Genomic DNA, 16151 nt, shown 5'->3' on the forward strand with positions numbered 1-16151 from the left:
AGGGGACACCTGAAGTTCCCAAATTTCATGAGGAAGCTGTAATTTGAACTCAAACTTCTTTTCCTTCTCTATTTTCTTAATGCCAGTCCTTAGAGTTAATATTTCTCTTTTGTGACTTGGCCCTAAAGCAAATTAACCAGTATTAGTATAGAGTTGTCTCAAAGGTCCAGGCTTTTGGGGTCATTAATAGTCCTTGGCTTCTGGGAGGAAGAAAGGAGCTTCTGCTCCACAGTCGTTGCAGACACTGATAATATTGGTGCCTCCTTCTAAAAGAATCAAGTTGCTGTTTATATGAGAGATTGTACTGGACTTGGGATCTCTGAGTGCTGAAGTACCATAAATATGTCATAGTTTGCCATAGAGATTGAGATAATTGAAAAAAGGCAAGATGCTTGAGAGTGGTTGGGCTGTATTTGATAGTTACTTTTGTTATACCCTCATCTCAGATAGCAGAGGTCATCATCACCTTCTTTAGGAGCATGTGGAAACAGCTCAGAAAGCATATGCCTCAACTTTGAGACTGTTGGGATACAAAGTTAATGAAGTGTGCTTTATATAAACACTTTATTAATGATTCATGTGCTGATGTAATGAAAGTATTTTAAACTTCATTCTTTTTCGTTACATGGTGTGCCTAATAGAATAGTGGGTATAGAATAGAATAGAATAGAATAGAATAGAAAAACAGGGGAGAAAAAGAAGAGAGTTTGATGAAGTATTTCTAAAATGACTTGTACTCACTCGTTCCTGTCAGTGAGCTCACAAAAGGTATTGACTGCAAACCATAACATTTCCTTCCTTGGCTGATACTTGTGAGGAACAAAGACAACTGGCAAATGGGACATAGAGCCTGAGAGGACCTCCTGGTATTTAATATTCTTCCCAACTTGGGAGACAAGGTCGCATCTGGTTGGTGATCACAAAGATAGTCACAGTACTCTCTGCAAGGTTTGCTTGTTTTTATAATCCACTTAGCAGTCTTCTTAGCATGAGTGGAACTGTTTGTTCTTTGATTTTGTTAATTTATATTCTTTCTTTTTGTTTCTTTTTCCCCTTCAAGTACAGTTCTGGGAGTAGTCCTTGAATTGGCTTCCCTCAGTGAGGTTCTTGGTTTTTCTTTGTAGCATTAGTGCACAAAAAGGTACAAGTACAGTCCTGGTGCTAAACATACTTTCAAGAATGATGAAATGTTTCTTTTCCTTCTGAACTCAAGAATTAATTTCTTTCTGTTAGTTCTGGTCTCAATTACAATTCATATGATTCTATCTACCTAACTTGCCTTGTAGGTTACCTGCACTGGAGACTGGCAGAGGAAAAAAACAGAGTTCAGATTAATGTTGGTAGGCTATTAATTTTGTGAAGGATCCTATTCATTCTCGAAGAGGAGAGTGAAAAAACTATGAAAATATGTGGGGTCTATTTGAGTGAAATATTTTAAGCGTAAGGTGTCTTCCAATATGTACAGTAATACAAATTTCTGCAATAGCTGATTTTAAAAAAGTAGCTTTTAAATATTTTTTTCCCCTTCTCCTTCAGCTTCTAGTTCAACAGCATATGCCTCTTGGAATTTTCTCTTTTGTCTTTTTTCCTTTAAAATTTTGTAGTGTTACCACCATTAAGCATCAAGTCACAGGAGGGGCAGGAAGTCAGATTAAATGCTTGGCCAATTGTTGTGGGATTTGAATGTATCAGAGAAATAAACTTTAGAGTGGGAAGTCTCTTGCTACCATGGAATTTACAGTATCCTGAAGAAGGAAAGCTTCAGGGACAGAGGGGTAGGATGAAGGCTGGCCGAGCACAGGAGTGGTAAGCCAGTGTCTCCAGCAAAGGAGTCCTGCGTGGGTACACTTAAGGCAAAACTGACTATGGAAGTGGAGAGCCCTGGCAGTCATAGGCTTGCTCTCTCCTGCAGTCCCCACCATAAGTTTTTCTGTGCCAGAGATTTGAGCTTCCCAAGAAAATGTGGTTTTCATCACGATATGGAATTGTTAAAATTCCATTGAAAAAGTATCCTAAACTGTCTCAGATCTCAAGTCTACTTTTCAAGATTAAATTTAGTTCTCCACAAATGAGGTTGTATGCTTTCTAGTAGATCTTGCCTCTGTTCAAGGGTTGTTTGGCCTGGAGATGAGAAGACGCTGGGCAAACCTTCCAGAAGCCTTCAAGTAGTGATAGGACAAGGGGGAATGGTTTAAGCTGAAAGAAGGTAGATTTAGATTAGATATTAGAAGGAAATTCTTTACTGTGAGGCATTGGAACAGGTTGCCCAGAGAAGCTGTGGATGCCCCATCCCTGGAAGTGTCCTAGTCCAGGTTGGATGGGGCTTTGAGTACCCTGGTCTAGTGGAAAGTGTCTCTGACCATGGCAGGGGAGTTCGAATCGCAGAATCATAGATTGGTTTGGGTTGGAAGGAATCATCTCGTTCCAACCTCCCTTCCATGGGCAGGGACACTTCCGACTAGACCAGGCTACTCAGAGCCCCATCCAACCCTGCCTTGAACACTTCCAGGGATGAGGCAGCCACAGCTTCTCTGGGCATTTTATTCCAGTGCCTCACCACCCTTGCAGTAAAGAATTGTTTCCTAACATCAAATCTAAACCGACCCTCTTTCCATTTAAATCTTTATCTGCCCTCTTTCAGTTTAAGTAAAAGAAGACTGCATATCATTCACTATCCCAAATTAGAAAAACTAAAAATCTAATTGGAAAACTCATTCAAAAAATTAATATTGAATTTAAGAAAATCTAGAAATTGAAATGTTCAGATATGTTTGCAGTAAATGTATTCTTCCCTTTCTGATATTGTGTAATAATGATTCTCATAATGTTCTTCATTCTACTGATTAAAAGTTTTAGTCAAAAAAGAAAAGCTTAAAAATTTGGTAGCTCAAAATATTTCCAAGTATAGATGTGGAGTTTCTCTGTGATGTGTGAAAACCAGTTTAATCTCAGTATTGGTGCATTAATTCAATTTCATAGCTAATTTTCGAAGGGAAGGAGTGTGGGTTGGAAAAGTGGATTATCAAGAATCAGAAAAGACAATTTAAGGTGCATCACCATGTTGTCTCAAAGTCTGTCAGAATGTATTGAAATGTTGCAGTTATGCAAACAGAGATTGACCTCATAAATTGTCCAAACTACCTTAGAAAAAGTGGTTTGAATTTTTAAGTGTTTCTTTTACAAGTATATTTTACAAGTTCTGGGTGATTTAATGGCACTTATTTCAATGATATTTTTATCAATAAGTAGAGTTAAGTATAACTAAGTAGAATTATACATGACAAAGATAAAAATCTGATTAAGTTTTTTAATTTAGAAAAATATGTTTCTTTTTTACTATATCTAATACAGCTCTCAATTGTCAAAGTAATTCTCCTAATACATCTGTCTAATACTTGCATAGCATCTTAATTAAAAAAGACTGAGGAACTGTCACCAAGTTGAAATTGTATGATTCCTTTGTTTTTTTTCTTTTTCTGGAGAAAGACTGGTGCTTTTGCCAACAAGAGAAACAATCACAATTTTGGATTGACTGCCATATATTACCAGGCTGGGCACTGGAACCATGTAGCGTTCAGTAACTGTTGGATCAAGGAAGTATAACTTCTTTAAAAGTGTAACTAATCTCAGTAAGCTTTGAAGGATAAGATCCATATTTTAAGCACAACATGGGTTTCTGAAATTGCTATTTACAGAAACTGTTACAGTCTTTTTGACATTGTTTGCCTGTTCCAAGTGTCCCTGATTTCAACCTCGCACAATAACTAGGAGTAGGAGAGGGATTGTCATCTTGGCAGCAAGAAATTTACTCTATTAGGACCACACAGTGAAAATTTCAGATTATCTAAAGCAATCAGATTTCCACAGAAATAGTTATGGGAGGATTAGGTTCCTACTTTGTGGGGGAGGGGGTGAGGGGGGAAGCCTGTGTGCCAGTTTGTAATCCTTAAAATAAAACTGTAAAGTAGTTGCAGTGATGCGAATTGAAAAAAAAAAAAAGGAAATTAATAAATTCTTATGTAAGGCAAAAATTCTTCTTTCTCTATAATTTTCCAAAAGTTTCTCTATAAGTTTCCAAAAGCTAGGCACAAGCTGGTGGAAATTGATGGAGGTCTTTACACAGTGAAGTGTTCTGCATCTTTATAGTTCTGGCTGTCGAAATGCATCTGCTGGGATTTCCTCTGGTCCTTTGCTGCCATGTTCTCCCTCCCTAAAATCAAAGCCTATTACTTGCTTAGCTCCTATTTTTGCTGGGAGATGAATTGTCACATCAGAGTTCTTGTCAGTAGAAGCTTTCAGCACAGAGATGAGCTTGCAGTGTGTTCTGTTGATGTGGCTCAGCAGATCTGTTTATAGGCACAGACCCTGTTTAGATGAAGTGTGTGACATCTCTCAATTAGCTTGGCAATGCCCACTGTCCATTCCCAGTTCATGTATAACTGTGGGAGTTATAAAACTGTGCTTCATCCCAGCAAAGCTGCTTACTTCTCAGATGAATCCTCTCAGTGCAATGTGCTTCCTGTGAATATGTTCTTCCATGGTGTTTGAAGCAGGATTCCTTTTCCGACAAGATTCTTCATTTGCTTTGCAGCAGCTTTGAGTGAGATGGGTAGGAGTCATGTTACAGTTTCTTAACGCTGTCAAGAGGACAATATATGAAGTGAGGTCTCTTGGTGTGGCATGGAGGCTGCATAACTATGGCAGTGCTACCACAATGTGGTAGCACTGAGTGAAGGGAAGGCCATTCACCTCCACACGAGGTTAGTTTACCAGGCAGTGACCAGCAACAGGACTAGCAATGACTGCTCATATCAGTAGTAACTACTTAATAATACATATGTCTCTTTTAATTGAACTGTGAGGTATTTAGCAATGAATCTAAAAGGCATAGAAAAAACTTAGTTTTGTATATGAAAAAAAATAAAAAATGCATCCACAGTTCTGTACCAGGGACTCCAACAAGCCTTTGTGATTTCTCTCAGTGCTGCCAAATGCTATGTACATGGTCTGTAACTTACCAAAACTTTGAGCTGCTGCTTCCAGGTGTATGCACTGCAACATTGCCTGGCTGTAGGCAAGTCATTTAAGTTTTGCACCCCTGTTAATCTTTAATCTTTAGAGATTTAAGATCCTTGGAATTGAAATGATCTTTTTTTTTTAGGTTTATGCATTTTACCTTGTAAAAACTGTTGAGTCCCAATTAGATTGCTGGGTGATACCTCTGTAGTCACTCTGTAGTCTGATCCAGTGGAACTGACGGAGGATGTTGAATGCAGTGAAAACAGTCCTTTTTATCATCTGTGCCTCATTTTTGTTTTTAAATGTAGCAAATTTTGATCACTGTATTATTGAGCATTCCAGTTTTGCCATTGCTGTCTTGGACTTTGCTTCATTACGGTGTCAAACTGAGTCTCAGCTTTTCCTGAAACTGCTAAGAGTTGTGGTGATTCTGTGGTCTTTCAAAATGTAATTTTAGGTTTGGGAGGAAAGAAAATGTGTTTGTGTTTCAATGGGCTTATTCTCTGTGTTTATTAGTACAGGCTTTTGGGAAGTTTTTGTGCTCAACTGACAATTTGACTTATCAATCATTGTTATTGAAGAACCACAAGAGCTGTATTCATTCATGTTTGGTTTAGGTGCATGTTAGCTTTGCCCAGACTTTCAAACCTGCCAAAGCCCTAATGATGAGTATGGTAAAGACTGAAGTGGTGTGAAGAAAAAAGGCTAGGGACTACTCTGGGTGGTCACTGCTGGGAATGGTTTTCAGAGAGGGGTTCCCAGGACTGGATTTACACTAAATAAACAGAGGCTATGAGGGGAATACTGTGTTTCATTAAGAACTCTGGTTTAGGTTAAAGGGATAAAAATAGCTGCAGGACATCTTAAATTATTTTAGAAAAGTGAAGGAACGCAATCTAGAGTATTTTTTAGATTGTCTACTTATCTTTTTAAGAGTTCTCTGCCTCACTCTCCTCTGTTCAGTGTAACTAGGTATGTAATCCAAAGAGATAACCGAAAAGATTCAGCTGTCAAAGTTTCAGATTCTGTAAACACAGACTTTTTTAGTCAGTGTTGTCAGTACTAATATGTTTGTCTTCTTTGTTCTGCCAAAACATGTTCCTGAAAGTTTTCGTTCTCTATTCTGGTTTTAGGCGAGATGCAAGAAATGGAAAAAAGGGAAAACCCTTCTACATCTTGAAGAGAAGCATTCATTACAATTGCTTTAGTTATTCATGAAAATGTTCCATAATAGACTAATGTCTGTTGGTGTTGTATGTTTTGTGTAAAGAAAACATAATTACTTGCCTTCTGCCCATATGCTCTTACCAGAACGTTACAGATCTGAATTTTTCAGTCTTGCACATTGGCAGAGTTACAGTGACTCTACTTTCTGCAAATACTCTATTAAAAAGATATGATTTGTGTTTAACTTTGCAGATCCAGAATGCTAATGATGTGCTAATAGCACCGTTGGAGAAGTTTCGTAAAGAGCAAATAGGAGCAGCAAAAGTAAGTGGCTGTGGTTGTTTTTCATTTCATGTTTATTTGAGTTTATCAGTATGTTTTGAAGGCTGGACTGAAAACAGGCATTTTGTATTCAAACAGACTTGATACCATCCTTGTTAATATGTTAGTAAATTATACTGAATTCTTTGCTTCAGAGGAGAAGATGATTTAGAAATGGAGCTTAAAGACCGATAATATGCATAGGGAGCAGCTCTTGCTACTGTTGAACATTCCTACCATCTGGCGTTGCATTCATCTTCTGTTAGCTGAATTTACATTATGCTGCATCCTGGATTAACCCAGAACCACAGAGAGGGTTCAAACAGCTGCTGTAAGTGCAGTGGCCCTCAGGTGGCCATTGTATAAAGATAGAAGTCTGTGCTTTAGGCATACTGTCTGGCTCTGCTTTCCCTCTCCTCTTTACATGGCAGATGCAGTGCAGTGATTCATATTCATTTTGCCAGAATATTCATATTCTCCAGAGATATTCCCATGGTGGAAGTACTCCATTCGGTAATTCAAGGCAGTTCTTTGGTCTTAAGTGTTATATCTGTGAAACAGTGTGGGTTGTCTATACCAAGGTTCAGTAGTCAGCCCATGAAGTCAGATAATATTGGGAAAAAATGCTTGAAGGAACTATCTAGAAGAGGTATTTTCCCTCTGATCCTGGATTCTTATGTAGCTATCAGTGACTGCCTTGATCACAGTCTCTGAGAGATGCATAAAGGCTGTGGTAGTAAGTTGGAGGTATGGTTAGTAACAATTCTTTCTGCCTGCATAAATTCTGAAGCATTTTGCATCTTACATTAGCACTCATAAAAATTTCTGGGAAATATTCCATTTGTAAGGTTAAATGAGTACAGAAGAAGTCCTCTGATGTTGCAGGTGAGGTTGTGCTTGTGCTGTACTCAAAACAACCTCAGAAGAAAAACAGAACTATTGGAAAGAGAGACCAAAGGTTTATATTTCTCGTACTGCTGTTGTGAATGTGTAGCAAACAGATGCAACTGCTTCCGCACAGGAACTAAGTAGATGTTTGTGAAGAATTTTAACTGTGAACTTGGGGTCAGATTTCTCTGAAATGGATGTTCTTTACTCTCTTACTTGATATGTTTTTGTGTACAACTACATTCTTCTCTTGTCCCACCCCTATGCTGCTGTGAGATGCGGGGCTGGGAGTTTATTTACTACGCTGCATAAACCAGAATTTAACCCCAGCACAAAATTATTTTTATTTTTCAATAGGTTTTAGTAGTCTTGTTCAGTTCCTCGTGTTACCATTTTATTTCATATTCCTATAGTTTAAGATATATTATTCTTCTCTGCAGAGCATCCTGTTTGAAAGCCTAACCCATCATTCTATTAACTGACTAGATACATCAAGAGAGACAATCCACAGGCGGTTCACAGGGCTCTGTGCAGAGCTTTATAAGACACTCTTCTTAAAATATCGCTCAGTAGATGTCAACACATATATAATATGACTTCCTTGGTTTTTTTACCATCAAGTATTGGACATTAAAGGCAGGGCACTACAGGACAGATTGAGTCCTCTCTGTTTGATATGTTGCAATGGCTGGTTTCTTTTCCATATCTCTTCCAGATAAAATATGGCCATTTGCTCCTCTTACAGCAGTTGTTTTGATTTGTCTGTGGTCACACAACAGTATGCAGAATGAGTTCAGGGGAGAGCCTGGCTCAACTAACTCTTATATCAGTGTCTAATGGGGTTTTGTTATGCAGAGCTGTGTTTTAGGCAGTTCACACTGATACCCTATAGAGAGCTCTCCCAGCTCACTGTTTTATAAAATGTCAAATAAACTCATATTTTCTTCTACTGCACGTGGAGTTCAACTGCCAAACTCAGAAATTAGAGATTCAGACCTTCTTCATAACCAAGTGCAATACAAACATTCACCTTTGAATTGATTTTTATCAGTTGAAGCAATTACAGTTGGCTTTTAACTAAATGGTATCAACACAAAGAAGTGAGAAATTAATTTCTTTCAGTACAGTTTTTTACAAAATAACTTGTGATCTAGGAATAATGACACCCATATGAAATAGAGTAGAAATCTGGACCTTGTGAAACTCATAGTAAAGTTGAGAACATGGTCAGATCTCTTACCTTCACTTCCATTCACTGAGATCAACCCTTAAGCATTCATGAACTCTTGTGAGTTGAGCTTCCTACTTATTTATCTGCAGTTAATGAAGGTTTGTACAGAGATTTGGCTCTCTGAACTCTTCTAGGGTGATCTGCACTGATAGACAAGCAAAAACTGTAGATGCTTTCTTTTTATTTGGATTTCAGCAGCAAGTTTCACAGAACACTGAGAAGGTCACTTCTTATTTTCAGTCTTCTGCATCAGCTGCGTGGACCATGTATCAATTGTTAGTTTTTGCTCTGAAATACCAAGTGTGAGCTGTATTTTTTTTTTCTGTAGTGTGTAGAACTGTATTCATATCAAACACAAAATTGCATCTGTTTCTCTATCACCCCTCTCCCCTCCAAAACCCTAAAACATTTCTGTGCATATGTTCCTCTCTGAAGAGAAGCTAAATGCTACAAACTGCACAGGATAGCAGATAGCTTTGCCATTTTATATATTTCTAGAGCTGTGACTTTACAATCAATTTGCATCATAATATCTTATGGACTAACATTTAAAAAGATTAGGTATAGAAGCAGGAGATTGATTGTATATGCCTTTAGCATTAACAACGTCAGTAGAAGCTAGAGATGCAAGCAGCTGTTGGGTGGACTCTCTCTCTCTTCTATGGACTTTGAAATTATCAATTATAGTATCCCATTAAGCTGTGTTTCCAAATTTTGTGGAGGAAAAATATAGTTGTTTTACCAATATACATAATAGGAAATTATATTAGGTACTACTGTTAGGTTTTGCTGAGGTGAAGATTAAGCAAGAGAGTGCTTAAAAGCGCTTGCTGGGCTTTTTTTTTTTCTTTTCTAAAATACCAGATGAAATTCAGCTGGAGATAAAACCACCCATCCCCTCCCATCCACACATGTGTAGGGAAAAAAAAGAGAAAATAAATTTTGTTTTAATAATAATAAATAATTTTTGTTACCACGATGAAGTACTTACAACTATCTTATAGTTATGCTTAATAGAGAATGAGAATATTTCATTTTTTCTTCAAAACTCTAGCATGTTTAAGCAAAAAATATTGTCACAGAAATCAAAGAGAATATGGAGGATACAATATATCCTGTTGATGTTACGGAGCTATATTTCAATACAAGGACAGTATAAACTCAGAGTGCAAAGTTCAAGTGTTTTTGGAACGTCATAAGATAACATTAAAGACCAATTCTTCAGGTGCACTTTAAAAACCTGAAGGTACCCAACAAATTTGAGAAACATTCACCATAAAACATTAGTATGTGTAACCTAAACAGCAATATACAAATCACCATCTCTTGCTCTTCTCGATTTATACTACTTGCTCTTCTGTTTTTATTGCACATATTTCAGTTATTCCTTTTCTGCACACACTCAGTTTAAATAAAGCTGAGTTCTCTCCAGAGACTACACGAACCCAGTTTTGCATTGGATAGCCTGTTGATTTACTCCATCTGAGTTTAAAAAAATGACCTCTGCAATTACTGTAGAAAGGCAAGCAGAAGCCGGGTGAGGTAACTGGGAAAGGATTCCAGGCACGAAGCCTTTTGCCTTATTTGGTCAATGTGGTTTGCGAGGCCCCAGCTGGTGACTTTGGTGAGCTCATTGTGTGATGTGTTATGGACAATAAAGACAAACTTTCATCTTTCTTTTTATCCATTGAGTACAGCATTTAGCAACATTTGTTCCAATGTTCGTTGACCTTTAATACAACTTAAATCAGATCAAAGACAACAGAAGCAATTTTGGTTTTAAGACTTAAAAGGAGTGTTTTGTTTCCTCCTTACAATTCCATTTATTTGATTCATAAAATAATTTATTTTGGCCAGGAGGATTATTTTTTATTATTATTTAATTTCATTCATTTACAGAAAGCTGTGAATTCTTTTCTACTTGGGAAACAAATCCATATTCACTGCTGGGATTAATTTTCCTGCATCTTTGCTCATATCTATCCGCACATGTAGGCATGCGGGAGCTGGCACGTTCTCTCCGTGTTTGATTTGTATTGTCTGGAAATCGAGAAGGGTAAAACAAACAAAAAACCCATTTTTCAGGGTCTGTCCAAAAACTGTCAAATCAGAATTTTAGATAGTTATCTAAGATTGGTTAGAAATACCAGAATGCCCCTTTCTTGAACAGGTTTCCTTGGTATCTGATCAAATTATAGCACTTATGATCCTTTAACTGAGATAAATGAATGACCTTGCTCTGGTAGTTATGGTAAAAGGTGTTTCATTGCTTGTGTCTGTTACTCCAGCTTTGGTACTTGAGTCCACTAGATCTGGTATATTTTAATGTCAGTCTGAACCATGGTGGGAGAGGGCCAGGGGAAGGAATAAGAAAGAGAGGCTGGGCCAGGATAATTGATGTCCAAATGCTTTGAGTTAAAATGCAACACAGTTTTTCAAAAATGGTTGCTACCAGAGTTACCTGATACCTTTTTTGATAAGATAGCTTATTCTGTAGGCAAAAAAAATGCAAGGCATCAAACCTATTTCTATTTCAGCAAGGCTTTTAAAGCACTTCACTTGAGGCATTATAATTTAGTTTAGAAGGGGCTTAGTATGAGAAATCTAATCTGTCGGAGGAACTGGCTAACAGGAAGAGGGCAGAGAGTTTTGTTTATGGAAGAGACTGTCTGGTTAAAGACAAGCTGCTAATTAGAAGGTCTCATGGGGCAATTTGAGATCGGTCTGTTTTATTTTCAGTAGTGATCAGGTAAAAAATATCTAGTGATGTTGATGTAGGTTACCTAGATAGAGGAGGAGGAGGACTAGAGTATTGGGAAGAAAGTGTAAGGTGAAACGACTGAGCATGAAGAACTGAGTGGTCATGAGACAACTGCATACCAAAAAATCTGCTGTACTGATGAATAACTCAAGTGGCAGTCTCTTTAGGTATTATAGGTTATTAGGGATCTGTTTCTGGTAGGTGGAAAAGTACAAATTTTCTTTGGCTTTACTTTTACTTACATAAATCCTCAATTTTGGTTAAAGTTTATGAACTGTGAAAGAGTTGTAAATTGCATTTATAAATATACATTTAACTCAAATGTCCTGGAACATTTTTATCTAAGAAATAATTCCGGATATGTTGTCTAATCTGATATCATATTTAAACTAGTATTGACAGATGCAAGAACTGAGAAATTAGGGACCTATTCTTATTAAAATATTGGTTTTATAATAGTAACTTTTGTTTGTGACAGTTTTAAGTTGAAAATATGAAAACTTCTTCAAATTAAATATTGTTAAAAATGTATATTACTTCATTTTGATTTTTGTTGTTTCTCTCTGGATTTCGGTGTCTATTTATAGAACCTTCTCTGAAATGAGTCCTAAAAATTTGGAGTAGGGAAATTGTTGCTTTATCAGCTGCAGCTGTCTGCTTTTCCCTTTGTAATTTGCATTTAATGAAAATTTATAGAATAAAAAATATTTTTTAAATAGATAAAATGTATTTTATTTTCCCTTCATTATTCAAATATATTTATGGAAATACAAAACAGTTAAAGACCTGTGTCAATTTGGTAATCTCTATTAAAATTATTTTTTACAAAGTACAAAATAATTGTAATGCCGCAGTAAAATTAGCCATTTCTTCTTTTGCTCTTTTGTATGTGAAATATTTGGGAAATTTCACAGATAGCAGTGAAGAGCCTAGCATGCACACACCTCATCTTTTCAAGAAGTCTTACTTTCTCCTGTGTAAAGCCAATTAAACTGGGAGATATCACTGGATGAGTGCCTGAACTCAGAGTTTTTTAAAGCAACTGGTCTACTTGTGACAGTTCTTGTTGTTCTGCAAATGCAGCAAAATTACTTTCTCATTGCAGTTTTCTTCAGTTTAATTACTGTTTCATTCAAAGTTGATAAACCTGTAAGAAGTTAAAGGGGAAAAAAAAAAAACCCAAACCCAAAAAAAACCCAAAACAATCCTAAAAGCTTTTTTTTCTTCTAGTGTATTCTTTTAAGAAATCTCATAACTAAAAGATTATGGACACAGTGATTAAAAACTGTTGGTTCAGTCTGTTAACTGCAGGTATTTGTAAGGAATGCAGTTAATGTTATGTGCAAAATCAGTTTTAATAAATTCTGTTAAATTCAGTCTTTCTGTTGTAAGTTAGTATGATTAACTGGCTCACTGACTAAAACCAGGTTCTGAAGCTGTGTTTTTTTGCAGTTTAATAAAATTCTAATTTGCATCCTAAAGAAAGCAGATATAAATTAAGGATAAATAAATTAGTGCCCTGTAGTAAATAGGAAAATAATTTACTGTTCTGCCATAACATTTAGGAATTAAGGCTTAGAATAAATTTAATTGGTGGAATTGCCTAAGTGAGCATGCAATGTATTTTAGTTGGCAAAAAGAACCATTTATTTTTTAAAAATCTGCACTTAATAAAACAAAACATTAAAAACTTAGGTAGCAAGTATCAGCCCAATAAAAGAACATAAAAATGCGAGAAAACTTGTACGTTTTCTAATTAAATTAAGGTGGTTTTTTTGCTAATCTACTGCAGCCGGTGTAACTTGTGTCATGGGAAGGATTCAGGAAGGTTGCATCCTGACCCTGCACAGCTGCTAGAATTCTGCTGGACTCCTGAGCTCTGATTAAAAGTATGAACAAGGACATTCGCCTCTTAACTTAATTTCCAGTTCACAGGGGAACTGAACTTCTTAGTGAGCGTTTCAAGGCATGAAGAATTTGCCAAATAGGGAGCAGTAGTTCTACTCATCTGTTATGTCTTTTCCAGCCTTCTCTCAGACACAGCATGGAAAAGATTATGTTCCACACCTGAAAAACATGTCTAAAGGTTGTTGCTAGGAATCTCTAGGAGGATTTAAGGATGGATGATAGTATCTGGGAAGTATCACTTCTGTACTGTAACAAAAAGATGGGGCATCATTACTTGAAACTTTAATGTGTCTTGGTGTAGATATGGGAGCATCAAAAGATCCATCTTTCCACCAAATGACTAGCTTTGTTATTTCAGGATCTGTCAGGTTATATACCATTTGTTCCTGTGGAGTTTGCCAAGAAAGGGTGGTCTCAAATAGTTGTCTTGATGAGAAGATCAACCCCCCCTAAGAAGTAAACTGAGAGCACAATTTGGGCTTAACAACACCACTGGGGAGGCATAACTTTTCACCCCAAAGTGATATTTTGTGTTCCTTTATCAGTGTTGTAAAAGAGACTCTGAAAATAGATGCTTTCAAAACAAAACAAAATCACTTCTGACATTGGCCCCAGACTGTTTCTTTATTTTTTTTTTTTTAGTATCTGTAAACAGCACAGCTTCCAGTTGTGTGTATTAATCTAAAAAATTTCTCATAGCACGCCTTAAGTTCTTCCTCAGGTCAGCATTGCAGTCCTGTTGCGATGATGTGGGAGGTGCCGTGGGACCATGAGCTGTGCTGAACGTGCTGCTGGCACACAGAAATCAGTGATGTTGGCTGATTGGTTGGCATAGACAGGAGATTCCCAAAGAGTGTTCTAAAAAAGAAATTGCTCGTTAAGGAGGAGATATTTTTATCTCCAATTTTTAAAATAAAGCAGTGAGCTTGTGAACTTATAAGCTAGTCTGTTGGAATGGCTTTATTTGAATGACATTATGTTCTTTGGAGCTTTTTTTTTGTTCTATCTTTGCTGTAAGTACACAAAGCAAAGATGTTAACTGTGCAGAGGAAGTGGCCTCTTCATTGACGTTTTAGTGTACTGGTGTATGGGGACATTTCTGAAATACACTTCATTTGTGGAAGAATCCAGCATAAGAAAGGAAGCATGGAGAACCTGAAGTGGCTGTTTGCCTCCATGGGAAGGAAAACAAGCCAGTGCAGATGGGAGGAACACAAGCAAGGAGAGCAGCAACATCAGGTGTGAGATTGCCAACAAGGGCAGCTGCTCAGGGAATGGGTGATGGCCTTTTAGAGAGGCAGAGGAAGAGACAAAGAGAAGCAGCAGTGGCTGGAAAGGGACATTGGTGGAGAACCAAGGGACGTTGCTGAGTAGTTTAATACAGTTTTAAAAATTTGATGGTTTTTTTTTGTAGTTAAGACATACACCTCTCTGACTGTTAGAATGAAAGTGAGCCTTACAGTCAAGTGCAAAGATCATGCTACAGTTGTTGTGCCTGTAGCAGCTGGATACTGTATCATTAGCATTTTTGTGCACTTGTGGATTAGTAATTGTAGAGCCAAACTATCTTCTCTGTCTTTTGTATGAGAACTAGAGACTCAAGGGAAACAAGCCATTTTTCACTGTTGATGCAGTTTGATAACAAGTTGGTGTGACTGCTGAACTTGAAAGGCTGACTTCTAGATGTCTAAATAGAGTGAAACTGAGAGCTTTATTTCTGCTTACTCCAAGTGCTGACATGGAAGATTAGGCAAAAATTAGAGTTGCCTGTTCCCTGTGGATAAGACCAGTCCACTTCAGTACCATGCAATCTAAATCTGCTTTTCTCTTTCCACACTGTCCGTGGGGGACACAGTTGCACTGAAGAGTCAGCTCCAAACCACCAGACCTGTGCAATGATGTTAAGTTTGTCTTTTCCTGTAAAGTTTCCTTTCTCTCCATTTGCTCCACATTTTCATCTGAACTGAATGGAATTTGGTGTATGGAAATTAAGCAGAAAAAATAGAAAACATGTTTTATTTTTTGAATGACCTTTAAGAAGCTCTGTAAGCTCATACTGGAACTAGATAATGGAGAAAAAATACAACTAGTTTCTACTGTTAGAGAGAAGGTCTCCTCTCTGGTCTGCTTTTGTAAGCATTAATGTTAACAGGTTTCCATGGATAGTGTTGATAGCTCAACGACTTCAGCATTTTGAATATTCTAAATCACAACGTGTTATTGCTGATTGACTTTTATTTTTGAAGAATAGCATTCCTCAAATCTGAGTTGGCTTCTTCTCTCCTGTAATTGATGTTTTAGGATTGAGTCATATTTTCCCTTGTCATTTACTTTCTGCTCAGCATCGATAGCTCTATTGATTTCTATCAAATGTCTGCAATCATAGAATCATGGAATTAACTGGGTTGGAAGAGACCTCCGAGATCATCAAGTCCAACCCTTGATCCAACCCCACTGTGATTACTAGATCATGGCACTCAGTGCCACATTCAGCCTCATATTAAAAACCTCCGGGGACGATGAATCCACCACCTCTCTGGGCAGGCCATTCCAATGCCTGATCACTCTCTCTGTAAAGAACTTTTTTCTAATATCCAATCTAAACCTCCCCTGGCAGACCTTTAAGCCCGTGCCCTCTTGTCCTACTTATTGCCTGGGAGAAGAGACCAACCCCCACTTGGCTACAACCTCCTCTCAGGTAGTTGTAGAGAGTGATGAGGTCACCCCTGAGCCTCCTCTTCTCCAGACTAAACAACCCCAGCTCCCTCAGCCTCTCCTCATAGGACTTGTGCTCACCAGTCTGGTTACTCTTCTCTGGACCTGCTCCAGGACCTCAATGTCTTTCTGGAACTGAGG

General features: G+C 37.5%; 1 protein-coding gene across 1 annotated transcript in view; it reads left to right on the top strand.

The window, feature by feature from the left end:
- The window catches only part of ARHGAP42 (Rho GTPase activating protein 42), a 145344-nt gene that overhangs the window by 75256 nt on the left and 53937 nt on the right, over positions 1-16151 (top strand). The window contains exon 4 of the mRNA XM_027900083.1: positions 6439-6510. Within this exon, the coding sequence (XP_027755884.1) occupies positions 6439-6510 (72 nt within the window). The remainder of the gene's footprint in view (positions 1-6438; positions 6511-16151) is intronic.

This window comes from Empidonax traillii, unplaced genomic scaffold (genome assembly GCF_003031625.1).
Source record: "Empidonax traillii isolate 1590-97213 ecotype Southwest subspecies unplaced genomic scaffold, ASM303162v1 scaffold706:size701851, whole genome shotgun sequence".
Taxonomy (NCBI): Eukaryota; Metazoa; Chordata; class Aves; order Passeriformes; family Tyrannidae; genus Empidonax; species Empidonax traillii.